Source organism: Nyctereutes procyonoides, unplaced genomic scaffold (genome assembly GCF_905146905.1).
Source record: "Nyctereutes procyonoides isolate TBG_1078 unplaced genomic scaffold, NYPRO_anot_genome, whole genome shotgun sequence".
NCBI classification, from domain to species: domain Eukaryota; kingdom Metazoa; phylum Chordata; class Mammalia; order Carnivora; family Canidae; genus Nyctereutes; species Nyctereutes procyonoides.
In genome coordinates, this window is record NW_026575035.1 from 18,625,571 (window position 1) to 18,645,518 (window position 19,948).

A 19,948-nucleotide genomic window follows, 5' to 3' on the forward strand; every position below is an offset into this window, starting at 1 on the left:
GCGACTGACAAATGAGGTCTCATTAGGTTTAGGACTCAGCAGTAGGGCCTCTCTTGTCTGTGTGCTCCACATGAGTTTTGAGGGTCTGTTAACCCTAAAGACCCAAGTTGTTGTGGGACCATGGCATGGTCATGTCTGAAAATGATTTCAAGTGAATTGGAACACTTGTGAATTTTCTTCTGTATCCGTGATTCTCAAACTTGGGTGGGCTTGTTAGAACACAGATTGCTGCCCCCCCCACCCCCCCACCCCCGGTTGCTGATTCTGTAGGACTGGGTAGGGATTTATTCCGGGAAGCACACTTTGAGTACCCTTATTTCTTGCCCATTTGTATCTCCCTCCATGTATAATTTAGAGCAGCACTCTAACACCAGAATGCAAGTTTCTCAAGGTAAGCATTGGCGATCCAGTGGAAACAATGATGTGAGCTACATATATAAGATTAACATTTCTAGTAGCCACAATAAAAAAAAAACACTAAACAAACAGCTGAAATTAATTTTTAAAAGATTTTTATTTATTTATTTGAGAGAGTGCAGAGAGAGAGAGAGAGCATGAGCGAGGGGGAGGGGCAGAGGGAGAAGAAGCAGCAGGCTCCCCACTGAGCAGGGACCCAATGTGGGGCTTGATCCCAGGAGCATGGGATCATGACCTGAGCTAAAGGCAGATGCTTAACCAACTGAGCCATGAAATTGATTTAAAGATTGTATTTTAACTTAATGTACCCCAAACACCATTTTGAACATGTAATGAATATAAAAAATCCTGGGTGGGATATTTTTATACTGTTCCTTCTTGCTAAGTCTGACTTCCAGTGTGTGTCCTGCACTTGTAGCACATCTCCAGTCAGACCAGCCACATTTCAAAAGCTCAGTGGCCACAGGAGACTGGTGATTACTGTACTGGATAGTGCAACTCTAGATTTTCTCTCCTGGGACTGCTCCCTCTTCCCTTTCTTAAAATGTGTTGTTTTTAGGCACCTGTGGGGAATTCTTTTTTTTTTTTTCCTGTGGGGAATTTTGGATGTATTTCCTCAGTGACTTCCCTGATAGAGAGCACTTACCCTGGGTCACGAACTCTGGACTGTAATTCTTTTTTTTTAAATATTTTATTTAAATTCAGTTTGCCAACAGGTAGTATAACACCCAGTGCTCATTGCATCAAGTGCCCTCTTAGTGCCCATCACCCAGTCTGGACTGTAATTCTTGACTATGTTTGCTTATGTGTAACTCATCAGTAACTGTTCTCATGTGAAGATGGGAAGAGACTAGGACTTGGGATTGGAATAAGGGAGGGTTGACATCAGTCTTACTGGGTAGAGGGTATTGTCTTCTCCAAGCTCTTCCTCAGAAGAATTAGAAAAGACCAGACTAAGGAGTCAATGACAGATGAGTTGGTTTATGGATGAAAAGTCTTTAAAAAAAAAAAAAAGCAGTGATTTTAGAAAAGAAGTGAAATACTGGGCTGAAGAAGATGAAATAAAAACGATAAGACCAAATATATGAAAGGTGGAGAGACATATAAATGACATATAATCTCAGTGTATATACATGTGTTTATGGGCTATTTAAGCATAGCTTGCTTTTCATGCTTACTTGATTGCTGCCATAAGGAATTATATTGCTCTAATTCACGTATTGTCATTGCCTGATGATAAAAGAAAATAAAATGAGAACATTGACTTTCATGTGTCCTTTTTTCTCTTTTAACATGGTAACAGAGATGCAAGTCAAAAAAAGTCTGTTAAGAGGATATGCATAGGAACTTGGGAATTTTTAAAATTAATTAGTGCCAAACCCCAAGCACTGTAAATTAGCACTTTAAATGCACTCCTAAAGAAAGTGGTTTTAAAGCTGAACTTGGAGTGAATAACCTGATTCTTGAGTCAGTGAAGGTTGGAGTCAGTGCCTTAGACCAAGTAGAGTGCATGCCTGGTTCAGAGAACAGTAGCTATTCAACTCTGCTACTTTCAGAAGACCAAAATTTCTCCCTGAAGCATGGGTCTCTGTTTCTCTCTCTCTCTCTCTCTCTCTCTCTCTCATATTGGTTAAAAACAAATAGCCATGTTTAAGTAGAGTGGCATTAAAAATTGACAAAATCATCTCTACTGATCCGTGTGATAGTGATAGTCTCTATATTGCCCTGACATTTGAATTTCGTTGCAGACTTTTATCCTGAAATATTATTCTGCTCATTTCTCACTACCTCTCTTTTCAGTGGGAGATAATGCAGGACGGGCTTGAAACCATTTGAAGTGACTAAAGGTTTTGAGGGGTGGTTACTTCAGAAAAATTGGCATTTCAGAAAGATGTGTTCTTCCCTCGATCTCTGTTGATGTTTGAAGTCTTCAAAGTGTTGCTATGATCAGAGAAAAACATCTCTTGTGAAATAGTTGTCTCCAAGAATGCAGTGATTTGAGACTGGCTGGCTGTGGATTCAGATCGTCTGTTCTAGAAGAAGCAGTTTTCACAGAATTTGCTTCAGGCTGAGGTCTGGGGCTTGAAAGATTTACTGTCAGTTCAGAATATGTAAATATAAAATTAACCTGGCTTTAAAATAAGCTTCAAAGTCATTCCAAAATGTAGTATTTCTTAAGTTCTGCTTAGGCAGTACACTTTATAGTCCGCATTGCTCAGCAGTGACCCCATGCACGGTTTGTAGATTCTTCTTGCTGCCATTACGTGTGATTACATGTAAAATGGGTGCGAGGAGGGAGGACTGTCTGTTTTCTCAGTCAGTTGGTTTATTGTTTCCAGTCTACTTTTTGTGTAGAAAATTGTAGCTAAATATTTATCTCAAGGTGCTGAAGGTTTGACTTCAAAAGAAGTGCTAGTACCTACTGAACACTTCTGTGTGCTGCAAGGACACTGAATGATTCTCATTAATTATCTCACTTCTTAAACTGTCCTTGCAAATATGGTTACTATCATCTCTTTTACACATGTGAAAACTGAGGCTTAAGGAGGTGACATAATCTGGCCATTTGGGTCTTAAGTGTCTGAGGCTGAACACTTTTGATGAAGAGCCCAGCTGCCTTCACCTTCATAAGTCTCCTGTTTGAAAAAGCCTGACTAGGTTCCTTTCTACTTCAGACTTAGAGAAAAAGTCAGTAAAAATACATTCAACAAATAATGACAGGGGATTCTCTTGCAGCCTTGGCTATAGAAATTTTTCAGGTGCAACAAACGATAGGTGATGCCCATATTTCCAACCTAAGATCCCAAGAAGGTCTAGGGAGAAACCACTGTGTTGCTTAAACACCTAATTGCTTGTGTCACTGGCACTTGCGTACAAGTACAGAACGTAGGTATTATAAAAAAGCAAACAAACAGGACAGCGCCAGGTTAGGGTCAGTCTTACCCTATTTAGGGAAAACATGTGGAGACACAAGAAAATAAGGCCTTAGATATTAGATTTCTAACTTGTGTGCTGATCTAACAAGTGACTTCCTTTCCCCTCAGCTTGGTTTCCCCACATATATATGAGTGGTTGGAATATTAGAATCCTGTGTGATTCAGTTCTTTTGTGATCCAGGAACCCCTTCTTAGGAAATGCACATGTAAAATTTTGCATATCATTTGGGGGTTTCATGAGCCCCTAAAGTCTCTAGGGGTTTCTAGACTTTGATTAGAACCCCCTGAATTGATTTGCATTTCATTTTAGTTCATGAACAGCAAAATTCTGTGGCTGTGCTGTATGAAGCACTCTTGTAGTTAAAACCCTATGATAGGGGCACCTGCGTGGCTCAGTGGCTGAGCGTCTGCCTTTGGCTCAGGTCGTGATCCCAAGGTCCTGGGATGGAGTCCCGCATCGGGCTCCCCACAGGGAGCCTGCTTCTTCCTCTGCCTGTGTCGCGGCCTCTCTCTCTGTCTCTCTGTGTTCTCATGAATGAACAAATAAATAAAATCCTTAAAAAAAAACCCTATGATACACACTTGGTGGATTTTTGGTGGATTGGTGCTGTTTAAAGCACGTTTGTTCCACATTCTGGGGTATATGGAGGCGACAGGCTATACTGAGTTGATTAGAATTTCTGAAGTGGCAGCAGTGAAGCTGGGAGAAGAGTGGACTTGGCCTGTCAGACCTCGCTAATGTGGAAACTTTCTTAAATCTTTCAGTTTCTTCTTTTGTGAAAGGAGTGAAGACTGTCATATGACTATGTGGCATTTAAGCAAAATGCCAGACAATGAGTCCTGTAGATAAACTGATGAATGGGAATGAGCGTGGAGAATGTTCATCATGTTTGCTTGTTGCTCAACTACAGCTTGGAGGATCGTAGAGGCTTATGGGTTCTTAGGAGGCACGGACCTGGCAAGTCAGAGAAACTGACCCTTGGGACTCTGGGAATCTTTTTCACGTGTAATGAGAATCCATGGGATCTAGGGAGGCCACCTGAGAAAGGGAAATGAACTTGAAAATTGATACTGCTAAGGGAGGAAGTTGCGCTTAACATTTTTGGAAAGTCAGAAGTATTCATTGGACCTGTGCTCTCCAAACGTCTAGAGGAGCAGCGGAGAGGGTCTTGTGATGAAAGACACCTCCATCTGATAAATCTGACATCTAATCAGTGTTACCATACAGTTAGACTAGAATTCATCTGTTCACTTCTTCTATGTTACAGACAGGCATAAAAACTTTTGGAGGGAGATGTATTTCATTTTTGCATGAGCCACATCCAGCAGGTTTCTGTGGCTGTTTGGGTTTTCTGGAGATCTTGGTATTTCTACTTCTGCTGTCTCCATTTCTTGAGCAGCAGTTCTGTCCAGTGTCTTGGGTTTGGAAGAATTAAGTCTGTTTTACTCTTCTTGAAGATTAATTTCAATTTTCTTTTTACAAATTGTTATAATTCATGCATATTTTAAGCCACTTATGAAACTCCAGTCTTGTTCATGTCCAGTAAATAATGACTCTGTTTTGTTCTGTTCTTCTTTTCAGATCGAAGAGTTTCGAAGGCTGAGGACACATGTTAAGGGGGCAGAACTTGTGGAAGGCTGTGATGGGATTTTGGGAGACAATTTTAGACCTACTCAGCCACTTAGTGACAGAGTCATTAGAGCTGCCTTTCAGTAGTCAAAGAGAACAGGAACAAGACTGTCTTCATCTGGGTATGTGCAGATTATGTAAGGAAATGGGGCTCACAATTACGTATACCTGTCATGCCAGAGTTATTCTCACGGTGATCCTGATAATTTAGCAGTATGAATGTACTTCATTTTGATAAAAATGATGACACATTCTCAAGCCCTGTTTAATTACCAGTCAGGTGGCTTTAAAAGTTTCATGCAGTGTTGATAAAGAACCTACAATCCTTACGTTTTCCTACCAGAGCAGCTTTTAATTCTCATTTTGCTTTAATACTGGCCTTTATATGGTAGGGAGCCCCAAGGCAGAGAGGCAGCCCCTCTTTATTCAAGGTAAAGAGGTAAAGTCTTTGTTAGTACTCACCCTTGAAATGGCAGCGGTCACCTCCTGATGATTGAGGAACATAAGGAACATAAAGAAAGCCACTGGAGCCTCAGAGCTGACCCCTGTCTAATGCAGATTCGATCTTCTTTATTAGGGTAGGTGAGGGTAGATCTGATATGCATTAAAATCCTTGTCCAACGGAAGTGTTTTTATTTGATCAAGAAGCACTTATTAGGTATGTGAGTATGGTACGTTTCTTTATTGACTGAAATATGATCTCTGCATTTTAATATATTGAATTCAATATATGTATACCTTCTCCCTAAAGAGCTAACAAAATAAAACACCACAGACATGGGAAAGATCAAATACGAATAAATGACTGGAAAATGAAATACTGGATTATTTCTTTACCTTGTGAATTGCCTAAGAGTGCATACAGGTCAGCACACATAGCTGGCCACCCACTGCTTTCCACAAGAGGAAAGCATCTGTTGGAAGTTACACAGGTATATAGGACAGAGCTTGGACTTGGTTTAATGGGTCTTGGTGAGTATGAGCTCACATACTGTATGAGTGGAACAGTATAGACTAGGAGTCACAGATGAATAGAAATCTCTGGCCTTGAGAGACTCACAGTCTCTTGAGCTAGACAGTTGACATGGGAATTTTAAAAGGTGACCATTTTGTCCATGTGTGCCCCAATCCATTTTTCTTGCCTCTCTATTATTACTATACCATATATACCCAGTACTCCATCCAAACTGTCTTTTTTTTGTATGAATGTGCTTTGCTCATACAGTCCTTCCCACCCCTTTTATTGCCTATTAAAATCTTTGCTACCCTGTAAGCCCAACTCAAATATAGTTCTCAGCATGAATTCTCTTCTTCTCCCTTAAATTGTACCTCTCTATTCACACTGTCTCTTCCATTTAACTATTTGTGTATTTCTTTCTGTGTTACGGTCAAGCTTTTAAAGGGTTGAAATCTGTAACTTTGAATCTGTCATGACACATCACACTTTGTGTCTTGAGTGTCTGTTGGTCAATTAGAAATTCTTCAGAGCTACATATAGTGTCTGTCAGCCAGCCACTGCTGGTCATTCCCTGACTCTCCATTTCTGAGCTAGCCAGTATGGTTCTTCCTCTTCGGATTTTGGAGATGTTGGGCAGCCTCGGTGGCTCAGCGGTTTAGCGCCACCTTCAGCCCTGGGTGCGATCCTGGGAGACCCGGGATCGAGTCCCATGTCAGCCTCCCTGCATGGAGCCTGCTTCTCCCTCTATCTGTGTCTCTGCCTCTCTCTCTCTCTCTCTCTCCTCTCTCTCTCTCTCTATGTCTCTCATGAATGAATAAATAAAATCTTAAAAAAAAAGATTTTGGAGATGGTGAGGGCCAGGCAAAGTTGCTTTGGTATGAATGAGAAGGGACTTTTAGTAATTCATATGTGGTAACGACAGAGAATCCAAGACTACTTTAAGCTAAGCCTTATAATGGAAGAACCAAATAATAAAATTATATTTGACCAAAAATCATTACTTGGTTGTGTGATTGGTTCGGGGTATCCAACGGTCAGAAGGACAGTTAAGGTCTCTGCTCTCAGAAAACGTAGAATCTAATGTGGGGAGCCTGACCATGGAAAAATAAATACTTCCAAAGCATTACAGCTACAACTTAGAATGCGAAGAACAAAAATATGCAGTGAATGAGATTTCAGCTAGAGGGAATGTCTTTTGCAAAGGTCCTGACGGGCTATGCCCTGTGGAGGAGGTAAGAATTTGATGCATTGAGGTCAATGGGAAGCTCCTGTGAGTGTGGGATGTAGTAATCAAAGAGCCCGGGCTCTTATCTTGGAGGCCCTGTGAGCCACATTAAGGCATCTTTATTTTGCCATTAGTGCATTGAGAGCCTATAAAGACTTCTGCTCTGGGGAGTGGCCTGATCTCATGTACGTTTTTAGTAGATCACAGTAGCTTTGGAGTGAACAGATTGGATTATAATGGGCCAGGAGCAGGAGTAGGGAGATATTTTAGAAGTCTGTTGGGTAGCCAAGATGAAAGACAGAGAAGCTCAGATGTCAGAATAGGAGTGGTGGAGATGGGGAAAAGTTAAAATATGTTAAATAGACATTGAAAGTGATATTTAGGGGTGCCTAGGTGGCTCAGTCAGTTAAGCATCTGCCTCAGGTTATGACCCAGGGTCCAGGGATTGAGCCCTGTGTTGGGCTCCCTGCTGAGCCCCCTCTGTAAGCTCCCCGCCTCAAGCTCCCCCGGCTTGTATTCTTTCTCTCTGTCAAATAAATAAAATCTTTTTTTTTTTAAAGAAAAAGTGATACCTAGTTGACAAATTGGATGATGGCAGAGAGGAATGGAAATCTCAGAGATAACCTCTGGGATTTGGGGCTTTAGAAACTGTGTGGATGAAGTGCCATCATTGAATGACAGCAGGAAAGTGGGAGGAGACTTTTGGAAAGTTAGAGTTGAGTTGGAGCTTGTTGAATGAGAGATGTCTGTCAATTAGTGGACCCATCGTGCAGCCAGCTGTAATTTCAAAAGTGGAGATCAGAAAGGAGGTCTGAACTGAATCTGGGAGTCATTGGCATGGAGATTATATATACATGTATCATGTTCTAATGCTGCATGGGACCATCTCATTAAGCATTCACAAAATTTAATGTGAGACTTTATAGGTAAGTTAATGGAAGCATGGAGAAGTTAGATCACTGGCCAAAATAATGCAGTCATAGAGCAGTAGAGCTGGAAATTGGACTCAGGCAGCCTGACTGGTAGAGCCCTTTTTCTTATCCACTGCCTGGCAGAGGCCAGAGAGCATCAGCATGCTGACGGTGAGGTTCGTGTGATACGGAGGCATGCGTGTTGGCAACAGGCTGAAGTTGAGTGGGAAGGGAGGATGGGAGGAACCCTGCGATGACAGCTGTTGATGAGCTGGGTGGTAGGAGAGCAGAAGGCTGCAGCAGTGAGGGGGATAGGGAATTGAGGGACACTTTTCTTTCTTTTTTTAATTTAAAGATTAAAAAAAAATTTATTCATGAGAGATAGAGAGGCAGAGACATAGGCAGAGGGAGAAGACAGAGGCAGAGACAGAGGGAGAGAAGGCAGAGACATCAGGCAAGGGAGCCTGATGTGGGACTCAATCCCAGGATCCCGAGCCAAAGACAGAAGCTCAACCACTGAGCCACCCAGGCATCCCAGGACACTTCTTTTTGAAAAAAACCCACTAGCACTTGTCTGTATGTTGGGGTAATGAGCCAGTAGAGATGGGAAGTGATGAAGGTGACATTTCTCAGAGGGATTAATCCTAGCAGTGAAGTCTCTAAAGACTTGGAAGGGGGCAATCTGAAACATCTTGCTGGGTCAGTTGGAACAGCATGCACCTCTTGATTGGGGATCTTGAGATGAGCCCCACATTGGGTGTAGAGATTACTAAAAAAGAAAGGCAACAAAATCCTGAGCAAATGTTAAGACTGCCTTTGTTATGTGAATGGTCACTTTCTGGGCTGTACTAGGAAGGGAAACAGAGGGTGGTTTATGGATTTAGTATTTCCATTACTTGCTTTTATTATTTCAGGAAGAATGGGGCTGCAGCTAGGAGAGGTGACAGGAGGAGACAAGGGGGAGAGGGTGGGCTTGCAGTAGCGACCCAGTAGACCCAGTAAGAGGGGCGGGCGGGGAGGTGCAGTGAGGTTTGGTGAATGTGAATTTATTAATTCCTCCAGTCTGGGTTTAGTGTACTCTGTGAATATCAGTAACTGTAAATGACACTTTTTATGAAGTCAGATTATTATCTTGAATTTTTTATCCATATCTAGTCCTAGACCAGAGCTGCCTTTCTCCAACTATCTAAATAACCATCACTCTTTTCTTTCTCTCCCACACATGCACACAGACTGAAATGTTGTGTTGGTGAGATGATATGTATTTCAGATGCCTCATATTCTTTGTATGATAGGAAGATAGTGTATAATTTTTCAAAGCTTTAATTTGATTATGATCTAGGTCTTTTAAAAGGAGGATGGATTTGTGTCCTTACCTTGGTGCCTGAGGTAACTTAAAAGGGGTCACTTTCCCCCAAATTTCCTAAGAACAATGCAGGAATTCTTTCAAAGGCAACTCCAGTTCTGACTTCATCCTTCTATGAATACATTTTTTGACCCTTTTATCTTGAAATGTGTAATACAAATCTAGTCATAGTTCTACATAAAAATTATATTGGGAAATCAGACTTATGGATGTGTGCTTTTTATTTGATATTTAATAATGCCCTAAGGCAGGTAATTCAAATTTTTATTAAAGTGAAATGATTTGACAGTCAGACTTTGAGTTTAATGCATGAATGTTTCATTTAAGCTCTTGGAACTGAAAAGGAAAAAAAAATTCTGGTGGTTCTCTAAAAAAATGTTTAAAATAATTCAGATTTATTTTAGCTATGTCTTACTAAAATAACTTTAGTTTTTGGACTTAAAATGACTTTTTTTCCCTTTTTTTGCATGACATGTCTAGACATCTGGAGGGCTTTGATAACCAAGACTTATTATTTCCATGAATAATCTGTGACTTTTTATATTACCATTTAAGCAGTGTGAAGTAAGGTTTTATACTTGTTTAAAGAACTAGGACATAACTCATCCAGGTGCTAGAAATTATTTAGTTTGGCAGCACTAGTTCAGATTTCTGGGAGCTAATGGACATGAAATGATCCTTTACCCATTGAATTTTCTGTGTGAAAACCAAATCTTAATAATAACAAACAAAAAACAAGACTAAAATTTTGGTCCAGTTTACTTGTTGCTCTCGGTATCTGAATATTGGTACTTATGTTCTGATGACATAATTACTTGCCTGTTTGTTTCATGAAATATTAGCCCATTATTTAAAGCTTTTCTGACTGTTCAAAGACTTATCTGTTTCCCCAGTAACTCAAATATTAAGCTGAACATGTGTACAGTAACTATACTTGATTATAATTATGTATTTTCTGTAAAACCAATGCCACGGGGCTCTTTAAATAGTTTCCTTTCTTCCCCTCTTAAAAGGGGGGAAAAATCTAAGTATGCCCCCAAGTAAATCTGGGAAAAAAAATAAAACAGTAAAGGAAGAAGAAAAAAGAGGGTTATTAACTAAACAGCTCTGATAGATCCCTTTGTTAGGCTTGCCCTCATTTTTCTTTTTGGGTCTTTGAAGCCATCCTTGACTGTGTTGAACTCTCCCCACCCCCTAATATACTTTTGCAATTAAAACTTTTTTTAGGTTTAATAATGCTATCGCAAGCATCAGTTTCTTATCTGTTCTCTTTTATAATCTAAAGAGTTACAGGTTAGAAAAGGAGAAGGCATTCTAGAAAAGGAGGGGGGGAGAGTGTCAACTCTGAATGACCAAGTAGGGAAAAGCTATTATCCTTCCCAAACAAATGGAAAGCTCAAAGCCATATTTTCAGTCAATAGAACTTGGACTTACCCTCACTCTAATAATTTAACTTGATGCACAGCATTAGGGTGAGAAATGAAAACTCGATGGATATAGCTGTTTTCTATTTACTGTATCATATAGAATTTCTTGAAAATGGAATGGATTTCCTAAAGGATTTCAAAATGATTTCAGGAAAAGGCCAAAATATCAAGGGTGCTCAACCTATTATATTATGTTTTGATTATGTGATATAAAAATTGTTATTAACCCAAGAAGGAAAAACATCAAAGTTGTATAGGCATTTCTTCAAGATTACTCAACAAAGAAAATAATCATCACTTCTATATTTATCCTTTTTTCCTTTTTTTTTAATGTTTTAGAAATGTTAATGATTTATTGTGGATAAAAATTGCAGAATGATTTAGTTTTTTTCTCCCTCTGAATTCAAACAAAATTGTTTTTGGGAAGAAGAAAAGAGAACATTTTATCTGTAGTTATGCTCAACATTCATATATCTGATATCTTGAATATGGTAGGTTTCACGATTTTAAACCTAGAGGCTATATTTTTCATAAGAAAATTACCAAGAGCAGGTTATCTTCTTTAAACATTTTCTCTTATGCCTTTGGCATCAGGCCTTTGGTGCTCATTTTTGGTAATTTCCTCAAATCAATTTTTTAGCTTGACTAGTTATTAAGAAAACTAGTTCTTAAGAAAACCATATTCATAAAGAGGCACTCATTTCCATTTCCTCCTCGTTTATTTGCTGTCTATTCTCTCAAGTTTCTCTTTTTTTCTTGATGAAGTTTACAGAGATTTAGGAAAGCAGTCATCCTCAACCTGGGGAAGTATAAAAGTTCAGCACTCAAATGGACCTTCATGGAGGCCACTTACTGTTAAGAGTCCTCACAGCTCAGCCTGAGTCATGCTCTCTTTATAGGTCTTATCCATACTTACAGTTTCTGTTCCCACCAAATGCAGATGACCCGTCCATTTATAGGCCAAGACTCGGTCTCTCTATTAAGTTCTAGTGTTAAATACGTATGACTTTTTCTTTGGATGTGTCAGAGACATCTTAAACTCAGTATATAAAAGAGTGAATTTATGATCTTGCTCCACAGAATTGGCTCTTTTCCAGTTTTCTTAGAAACACAAGTAATACTTGACAACTCTTTTCCTCACCTCACCTCACCTCACATTTCCAGTTTATCATCTGGTTTTGAGATTTGCCTTCTGATAACTCCCAAATCAGTCTCTGTGTCTCCATCCCCAACATCACATCCCATGAAGTTAGCCCTGTCTCTCACATAGACTGTCACAAGAGCATCCCCCCTCTCTTCTACATAGGATTATTTTTTAAAGATTTATAAAAATAAAAGACCTGGATGATGTGGTGAAGTCAAACTTGTCTGTTAGCTGTGCTTGGTTGAAAAGAATACTGAATCCACCTATGAGTATAGGGGGATGGAGTGCTATGACTAATTGGCAGCATCTGCCATTGGAGTTTGATGATGGTATTGTAGTTTGTTATTGCCATCCATAATGAAAGTTACTCTTCCTGGCATCTGATTGAAATGTCCACTCTTAAGGTGCAGAGTCTCCTGAAAACCGGGTTTGGAAAACCTATCTGCATTAGATCTACTGATATTTAATATAGAAGCATGAGGGAATGACTGAAGTCTTCTTTTTAATATTTTCACTTCTTTATGCAATAGTTATGGTCCTGATGATTATATATAGCAAATTTCTTACATTATAGCTAAACCTAGGGAATCTGAAATCTCAGCATGGAAATGAAATAGCATGAGGGTGAGGAAAGAATTATGGCATGATAATGTGGAGGAATCTACCCCAGGCCTCTTTATTAGGGATAAAAGCCATCTCTTGAAGAAGGGAAAAAGGTAAAATAGAGAAGAAACCATGCAAGAGAAAGTTGAATATTGACTCTCAAAGGGTGAGAAACAAGGGTACCCAGGTGGCTCAGTGATTGAGTATCTGCCTTTGGCTGAGGGCATGTTCCCAGAGTCCTGGGATTGAGTCCTACATCAGGCTCCCCATAGGGAGCATGATTCTTCCTCTGCCTATGTCTCTGCCTCTCTGTCTCTCTGTCTCTCATGAATAAATGAATAAGTAAAATCTTTTTTAAAAAATGTGAGAAACAACATATTTTAAAATATTTCTAGTAAAAATTTGCCATAAAAAGTTATTCATTTAACTGCAAGGTCTTGGATGTGTGTGTGTGTGTGTGTGTGTGTGTGTCTAAGTTTGCCTTATTTTTTTGGCTATTTCAGTTTTAATTGGACAAACAGTACAGTTAAAACTTGTTTTGGTAACATATAAAGCTAAATAATCTAGATAATACCCAGTATCTTGGGCAGAATCTGATGTCTTTTTTAGGTGATGGGGAAGTTTCTCCAGTCAAGAAATTTGCCACTAGGTTGGTAACACATTCTCAAAATAAATTAGTTGTTAAAACAAGAAAACCACATTGGTTTTGTATAAGTCCATTTTCTATTACAATGTTTCTTTAACCCCCTTCAAAATTTCTGCATTTTTGTACTTTCAGTGGTTAGACACTCCTAAAGGTCTTTAGGGCTTGTCTACAGAAAATCTTTTTAGGACATCTTGTAAACACGGAGTTGAACTGAACCTTAATAAATTGCTTAATCCAGTCAGTCAACTGCCGGAAGAAGTCTTCAACTCAGTTATTTCAGATAGTTGGTCTCCTCATCTATATAAAGAAGCAAGCAAACCTTTGTTGTTGGAGAATATCTACTTCAGATGTCTTTTTTTTTTTACTTCTGTATAATGCAAAAAGGGAAAAAAAACTCCTTATGAAATAGGCTCTCTATAACGTATTAACTGAATTTGGAATGCCATTTTGATACTAAAATTTTTATGGCTTGCCATAAATAAGTATTTTTTTGTTAATGTAACTAATTATATTCCAATATTTCTCTTCTTTTGGCAGCGTGTGAGAATTCCTATAACTTTTATGCTGCAGAGAAACTCATCTCGTTTTTTACAGATGTGAATGTTCATTCTGATTTTGGTACAACTAATGATTCTCTAATGGTATCTTTTCTTTAAAGAATGATTATATTTAGTGGGTTCCAACAATAAAATCACTGTAATGAGGAATAAAAGATTGTAAATAAGAATAACAATGTTATTAATCATCTAAATTAGTCAGTAATGGCACATTCCTGTACCTGAAATATTTCCGTAGGAAATAATGCTAAAATCCACATTTACTTATAATTAGACATAATACAAACCTTCTCTCATTATAATAGTTGCCCAAATCCCAATTCAACTTAATTTCATTGACTTTGATTTCTAGACTAAAAGCATTAAGCTTGAACTAGTGAAAAATGTATAATATGTGCATTCAATTAAGAAGTAATTAGATACTCAATCACCCTTACAACACACCAGGGATTAGAGAAGAAGAAAGAAAAATGTGACTCACTGTAGTGTATAAAAGTTTTGTTAATTGGTTTACTGCTAATTGAGATTGAGAAAGTGTCAAAGTATCATAACATAGGTTTACTACTGAACAACCTTAAAAGCTAAGTTTAATATTTTATGATACTCTGATGCAGAATAATGTAGAAATTACCAAGCTGTATGATTTATCTTAGAGTTCTGATTAAAGTTTATGTATTCATTCTAAGTTACACATATTAGTGAGTAGTGGGAAGAAAAAGCGTGAGTGCTTTGTTATAGTTTGGACACGATGCTGTATTTTATGTCATTTAATCCCCACAAGGATCCTGTGAGGCCTGTGTTTTGATTGACATGTTAGAGATAAACTGAGGCTGAGAGAAGTTGAGTAACATACTCAAGGTCATAGTAAAGTGCAGAGCAGGGATTCAGACCCAGGTAGGTTTCACTGCAAACCCGGAGCTCTTGTCACTACAACCACATTTCAAATAACAAAGGGCAGAAAGTCATGTAGTCCTTGTATATATTTGCCTCCTTATCTTTTTTAGATAATTTCCTGGAAGTGAGATTTCTGGGAAGAAAGGACACATATGTTTTCATATTTGGCAACATACTGCTAAATACAGGGTTATGATAATAAGGGTTATGCTAATGATGCAGGCTGGCTGGATCCCTGAGGACCCAGAGTGGCTCCTGCAGGACCAGCCAACCTAGTTTTTGGCTTAGCGCAGGATAGAAATCAAACTCGAGCCAAGAAGAAGTGAGAGCAGAGTATATTGGAGAAAGATTAAGTGCAGATTCACACGGAGTGTCTGGGAAACTGGAAAAGGAGAAGAAAGGAGAGTGAATCTCATCTTTGCTTGGGGCCTGGGGTTTTTACTGGGGATTGTGGTCCAGTGCACATGTCTTCCCTGGCATCCAGGAACAAAGATGAGTGTTCAGGTGTCACCCTTTAGTCATGTATGCCCTGGAACCAGGGCTCTTGGTGAATCAGTGGTCTTGGAAAACGTTCATGATGACCCTGCTTGGTCACTCCTAAGATGCTATCTATTGTGCTGGAAGACTCCAAAGAATCCCTAACTCCTTGACCTCTGCAAGGGTAACATACATTAACTGTGTAGTGGGCAGGGGGAGGTATAGGGCTTAGTAAGAATAAAAGCAGGACAAGAGAAAAAAAATGCAGGTTTTTTTTGGTCCCTTTATGTATATCTGTATGTATGCTTGCACCACTGATTAAATATTTTATAGAAGGTCTTTCTGCCATTTTTAAAAAATCACTCATATACTTTCTACCTCCTCCTCATCTTTTTCTTCCTCAATTTCTTGAAATGTGTTCATCTCCATCTACCTCTTGAAATTGCTGTGGCAAGACTCACCTTTGATTTCTTTTTCTGTTCATTGTTCCCGTGTTTCTTTTTTTTTTTTTATAAATTAATTTTTATTGGTGTTCAATTTACCAACATACAGAATAACACCCAGTGCTCATCCCGTCAAGTGTACCCCTCAGTGCCCATCACCCATTCACCCCCACCCCCCACCCTCCTCCCCCTCCACCACCCCTAGTTCATTTCCCAGAGTTAGAAGTCTTTATGTTCTGTCTCCCTTTCTGATATTTCTCACACAATTCTTCTCCCTTCCCTTATATTCCCTTTCGCTATTATTCATATTCCCCAAATGAATGAGAACATACACTGTTTGTCCTTCTCCGGTTACTGTGGCCAAGTTCAAAAAGGGTGTTGCCTGAGTTCTCCTCTGGGATTTTGATGGAATCTTGTCTCACATTTAGATCTTCCATCTATTTTATCTTTGTGTATGGTGCAAGAGTGGTCCAGTTTCATTCTTCTGCATGTGGATGTCCAATTTTCCCAGCACCATTTATTGAAGAGAGTGTCTTTCTTCCAGTGGATCGTCTTTCCTCCTTTATCGTATATTAGTTGAGCATAAAGTTCAGGGTCCACTTCTGGGTTCTCTGTTCTGTTCCATTGATCTATATGTCTGTTTTTGTGCCAGTACCACACTGTCTTGATGAACACAGCTTTGTAGTACAACCTGAAATCTGGCATTGTGATGCCCCCAGATATGGTTTTCTTTTTTTAAAATTCCCCTGGCTGTTTGGGGTCTTTTCTGATTCCACACAAATCTTAAGATAATTTGTTCTAAGTCCCTGAAGAAAGTCCATGGTATTTTGATAGGGATTGCATTATACGTGTAAATTGCCCTGGGTAACATTGACATTTTCACAATATTAATTCTGCCAATCCATGAGCATGGAATATTTTTCCATTTCTTTGTGTCTTCCTCAATTTCTTTCAGAAGTGTTCTGTAGTTTTTAGGGTATATTTTGAGAACCATTTGAATGGTAAATGGTTCTCCAACCTTTTATTTTCAGGTTGTAGGTGTCCTTCTGTCTAAAATGAGTCTCTTGTAGACAGCAAATAGATGGGTCCTGTTTTTTTATCCAGTCTGAAACTCTGCGCCTTTTGATGGGGTCATTAAGTCCATTCACGTTCAGAGTTACTTGAACTTCTTCTTAAAGGGGAGTTTTAAGAGTCCCCCTTAAAATTTCTTGCAGAGCTGGTTTGGAGGTCACATATTCTTTCAGTTCCTGCCTGTCTTGGAAGCTCTTTATCTCTCCTTCCATTTTGAATGAGAGCCTTGCTGGATAGAGTATTCTTGGTTGCATGTTCTTCTCATTTAGGACCCTGAATATATCCTGCCAGCCCTTTCTGGCCTGCCACGTCTCTGTGGAGAGGTCTGCTGTTACCCTAATATTCCTCCCCATGAAAGTCAGGGACTTCTTGTCTCTTGCTGCTTTAAGGATCTTCTCTTTATCTTTGGAATTTGCAAGCTTCACTATTAGATGTCGAGGTGTTGAACGGTTTTTATTGATTTTAGGGGGGGATCTCTCTATTTCCTGGATCTGAATGCCTGTTTCCCTTCCCAGATTGGGAAAGTTTTCAGCTAGGATTTGTTCAAATACATATTCTGGCCCTCTGTCCCTTTCGGCGCCCTCGGGAACCCCAATTAAACGTAGGTTTTTCTTCCTTAGAGTGTCATTTATTTGCCTTAATCTGTCTTCATGGTTCTTTAATTGTTTATCTCTTTTTTCCTCAGTTTCCCTCTTTGCCATTAACTTGTCTTCTATGTCACTCACTCGTTCTTCCACCTCGTTAACCCTCGTCGTTAGGACTTCTAGTTTGGATTGCATCTCATTCAATTGATTTTTAATTTCTGCCTGATTGGATCTAAATTCTGCAGTCATGAAGTCTCGTGAGGCCTTAATGCTTTTTTCTAGAGCCACCAGTAGCTGTATAATGGTGCTTCTGAACTGGCTTTCTGACATTGAAGTGTAATCCAGATTTTGTAACTCTGTGGGAGAGAGGGCTGTTTCTGATTCTTTCTTTTGAGGTGAGGTTTTCCTTCTAGTCATTTTGCTCAGTGCAGAGTGGCCAAAAACAAGTTGTATTGGAACACGGGGGAGTATCACTGGTCCGTCCAGCTGGTTTTCTGGGGGAGGGGGCCTGCTGTGCTGATTTTCAGGTGTTAGCACTTGGGGGAGCTGCTCTGCCCCTGCCTGCTGCAGGGCTCAGCGGGGGTTGTTTACCCGTGGGGCCCCAGGAGGAACAGCAGCAGTTGCTATGGCAACTCTGGAAGCCTGGATTCAGCCTCCGCAGGAACTACGGGGCTCGGGGCTCTCGGCTCTCCGTCTGCAGGGCCTGGAGGCTCCGGGGCGGGGCCACTGATCTGCTCAGCTCGGGGCAGGAGCGTCCTCGCTGTCCTTGGCCCTCCCGGCCTCTGCCTGTCCCGGGGGAGGCCGGATCCTGGGCTGTGTCCCGGCGCCCTGTGCTCCGGGGCCTGCGCTGGTGGATTCGCGCTCCCGCCCCGCAGCCCCCTCCGCGGAGCCGCCGCCCGAGCCCCTCCGAGCTGCTCCGGCCCCGCCGTGCGCGCTGCAGCCCTTAGGGAGCTCGGCGCACTCTCCCGGGGCGCAGGTGTCTGTTAGTGTCCCCGGGAGCCCGAGGGCATCCCCGCCCTCCTGGGTCCTGCTCCAACTCCCTGCCAGCCCCTTTCCACCCGCCCGGGAAGGTTGGTGCAGCTCCTGCTCCTCCGGGACGGGACGGGCTCTCCTGTCCTGGGGACACTCGCCCCGGCCTCAGCCCGGCTCCTCGCGGGGCCCCTCCCCCTCGGAGGCCTTTTGTTCCTTTATTTCTTTTTCCCCGTCTTCCTACCTTGATAGAAGCGCGGACTCTTCTCACTGTAGCATTCCAGCTGGTCTCTCTTTACGTCTCAGGCCGAATTCGTAGATTTTCAGGATGGTTTGAAGGTTATCTAGGTAATTTGGTGGGGACAGGTGACTCGGGGACCCTGCTCTTCCGCCATCTTGCCCCTCCCTCTGTTCCCGTGTTTCTTAATATGATACACGTTCATGACAGAAACTTCAAACAATATAGAACAAAATAAAGAAGCAGCAGCGATTTCTCAAACCCTCCTGTCAATGACAGCTGTCACGAGCTCTGGAGTGCACGTGGAGGCCCCATTGCATAGTGGGGATGTTTCGCGTTCCATTTTGACTCCACCAAATTAGTGTGTGATCTTGGAAAAGTTACTAATTTCTCTAAGTTATTTTTTCATCAATTAAAAGATGTCCATAAGTACTTCATAGTGTGATTGTGAAGGTAAAATGAGAGGATATAATGTGCTTAACATGTTTTTGGTCTACAGTGTAAGTATTCAGTGAAAACTTAGTCTTTTTTTTTTTTTTTGTCTTTTTTGGTCTCTATACATTTATCTCCTATGGATATGTAGACATATAAAGTTCCCATAAGGAACTAAGGCTAGTTTTCTTTTTCTTTCTTTTTTTAAAATTTTCATTTATTTATGACAGTCACACACAGAGAGAGAGAAACAGAGACACAGGCAGAGGGAGAAGCAGGGTCCATGCACTGGGAGCCCGACGTGGGATTCGATCCCGGATCTCCAGAAGCGCGCCCTAGGCCAAAGGCAGGCGCTAAACCGCTGTGCCACCCAGGGATCCCTAGTTTTCTTTTTCTTTTGTTTTTTTCTTAGAGATTTTATTTTATTTTTAAGTAATCTCTATACCCAGCATGGGGCTTGAACTTAGAACCCTGAGATCAAGAGTCACATGTTCTATCGACTGAGCCAGTCAGGTGGCCTGGAGAATCTGGTCATTGTCATCGTTGTTGTTCTTAAGTAGGCCTACATCCAGTGCGGGGTTTGAACTCACAACCCTGAGATCAAGAGTTGCATGCCCTACCAATTGAGCCAGGCAGGTGCCCCAGGCTGTTTTTATATCTGCTTACTAATGTATCTTTTTATGCCATTGAGTAGATCTATGCCATACTTATAAATGATTACCTTTTAAATACGTGACCTTTAAGAATGTACCAAAATTTTACTGAGCTGTTCCTCTATTATTATACATTTAGGTTATTTACAGTATTTGATATCATCAATGCTACTGTGGTTGATTTATGAATCTAATTCCTTAAAATTCTTGGTAATGAGATTACTGCGTCAGAGAGTTTCAATTATAGTGTATGTGTGTGTGTATATATATATATATAGTATATAGTATGTATATGTATATATGCAAATTGCTCTTCCCAGGAGTTATGTCCATTTATGCTTCCACTAACCATAGTTCTCCTCACCTT

General features: G+C 40.4%; 1 protein-coding gene across 2 annotated transcripts in view; it reads left to right on the top strand.

Moving 5' to 3' along the window:
* Positions 1 to 19,948, top strand: part of CA8 (carbonic anhydrase 8) — an 88,267-nt gene that overhangs the window by 59,666 nt on the left and 8,653 nt on the right. The window contains exon 8 of one of the 2 annotated variants that reach the window (XM_055318141.1): positions 4,936 to 5,105. In XM_055318141.1, the coding sequence (XP_055174116.1) occupies positions 4,936 to 5,070 (135 nt within the window). In that variant the 3' untranslated portion in view covers positions 5,071 to 5,105. Of the gene's footprint in view, positions 1 to 4,935; positions 5,790 to 19,948 lie in introns of those variants that run through there. The other variant, XM_055318140.1, reaches the window with a different exon arrangement.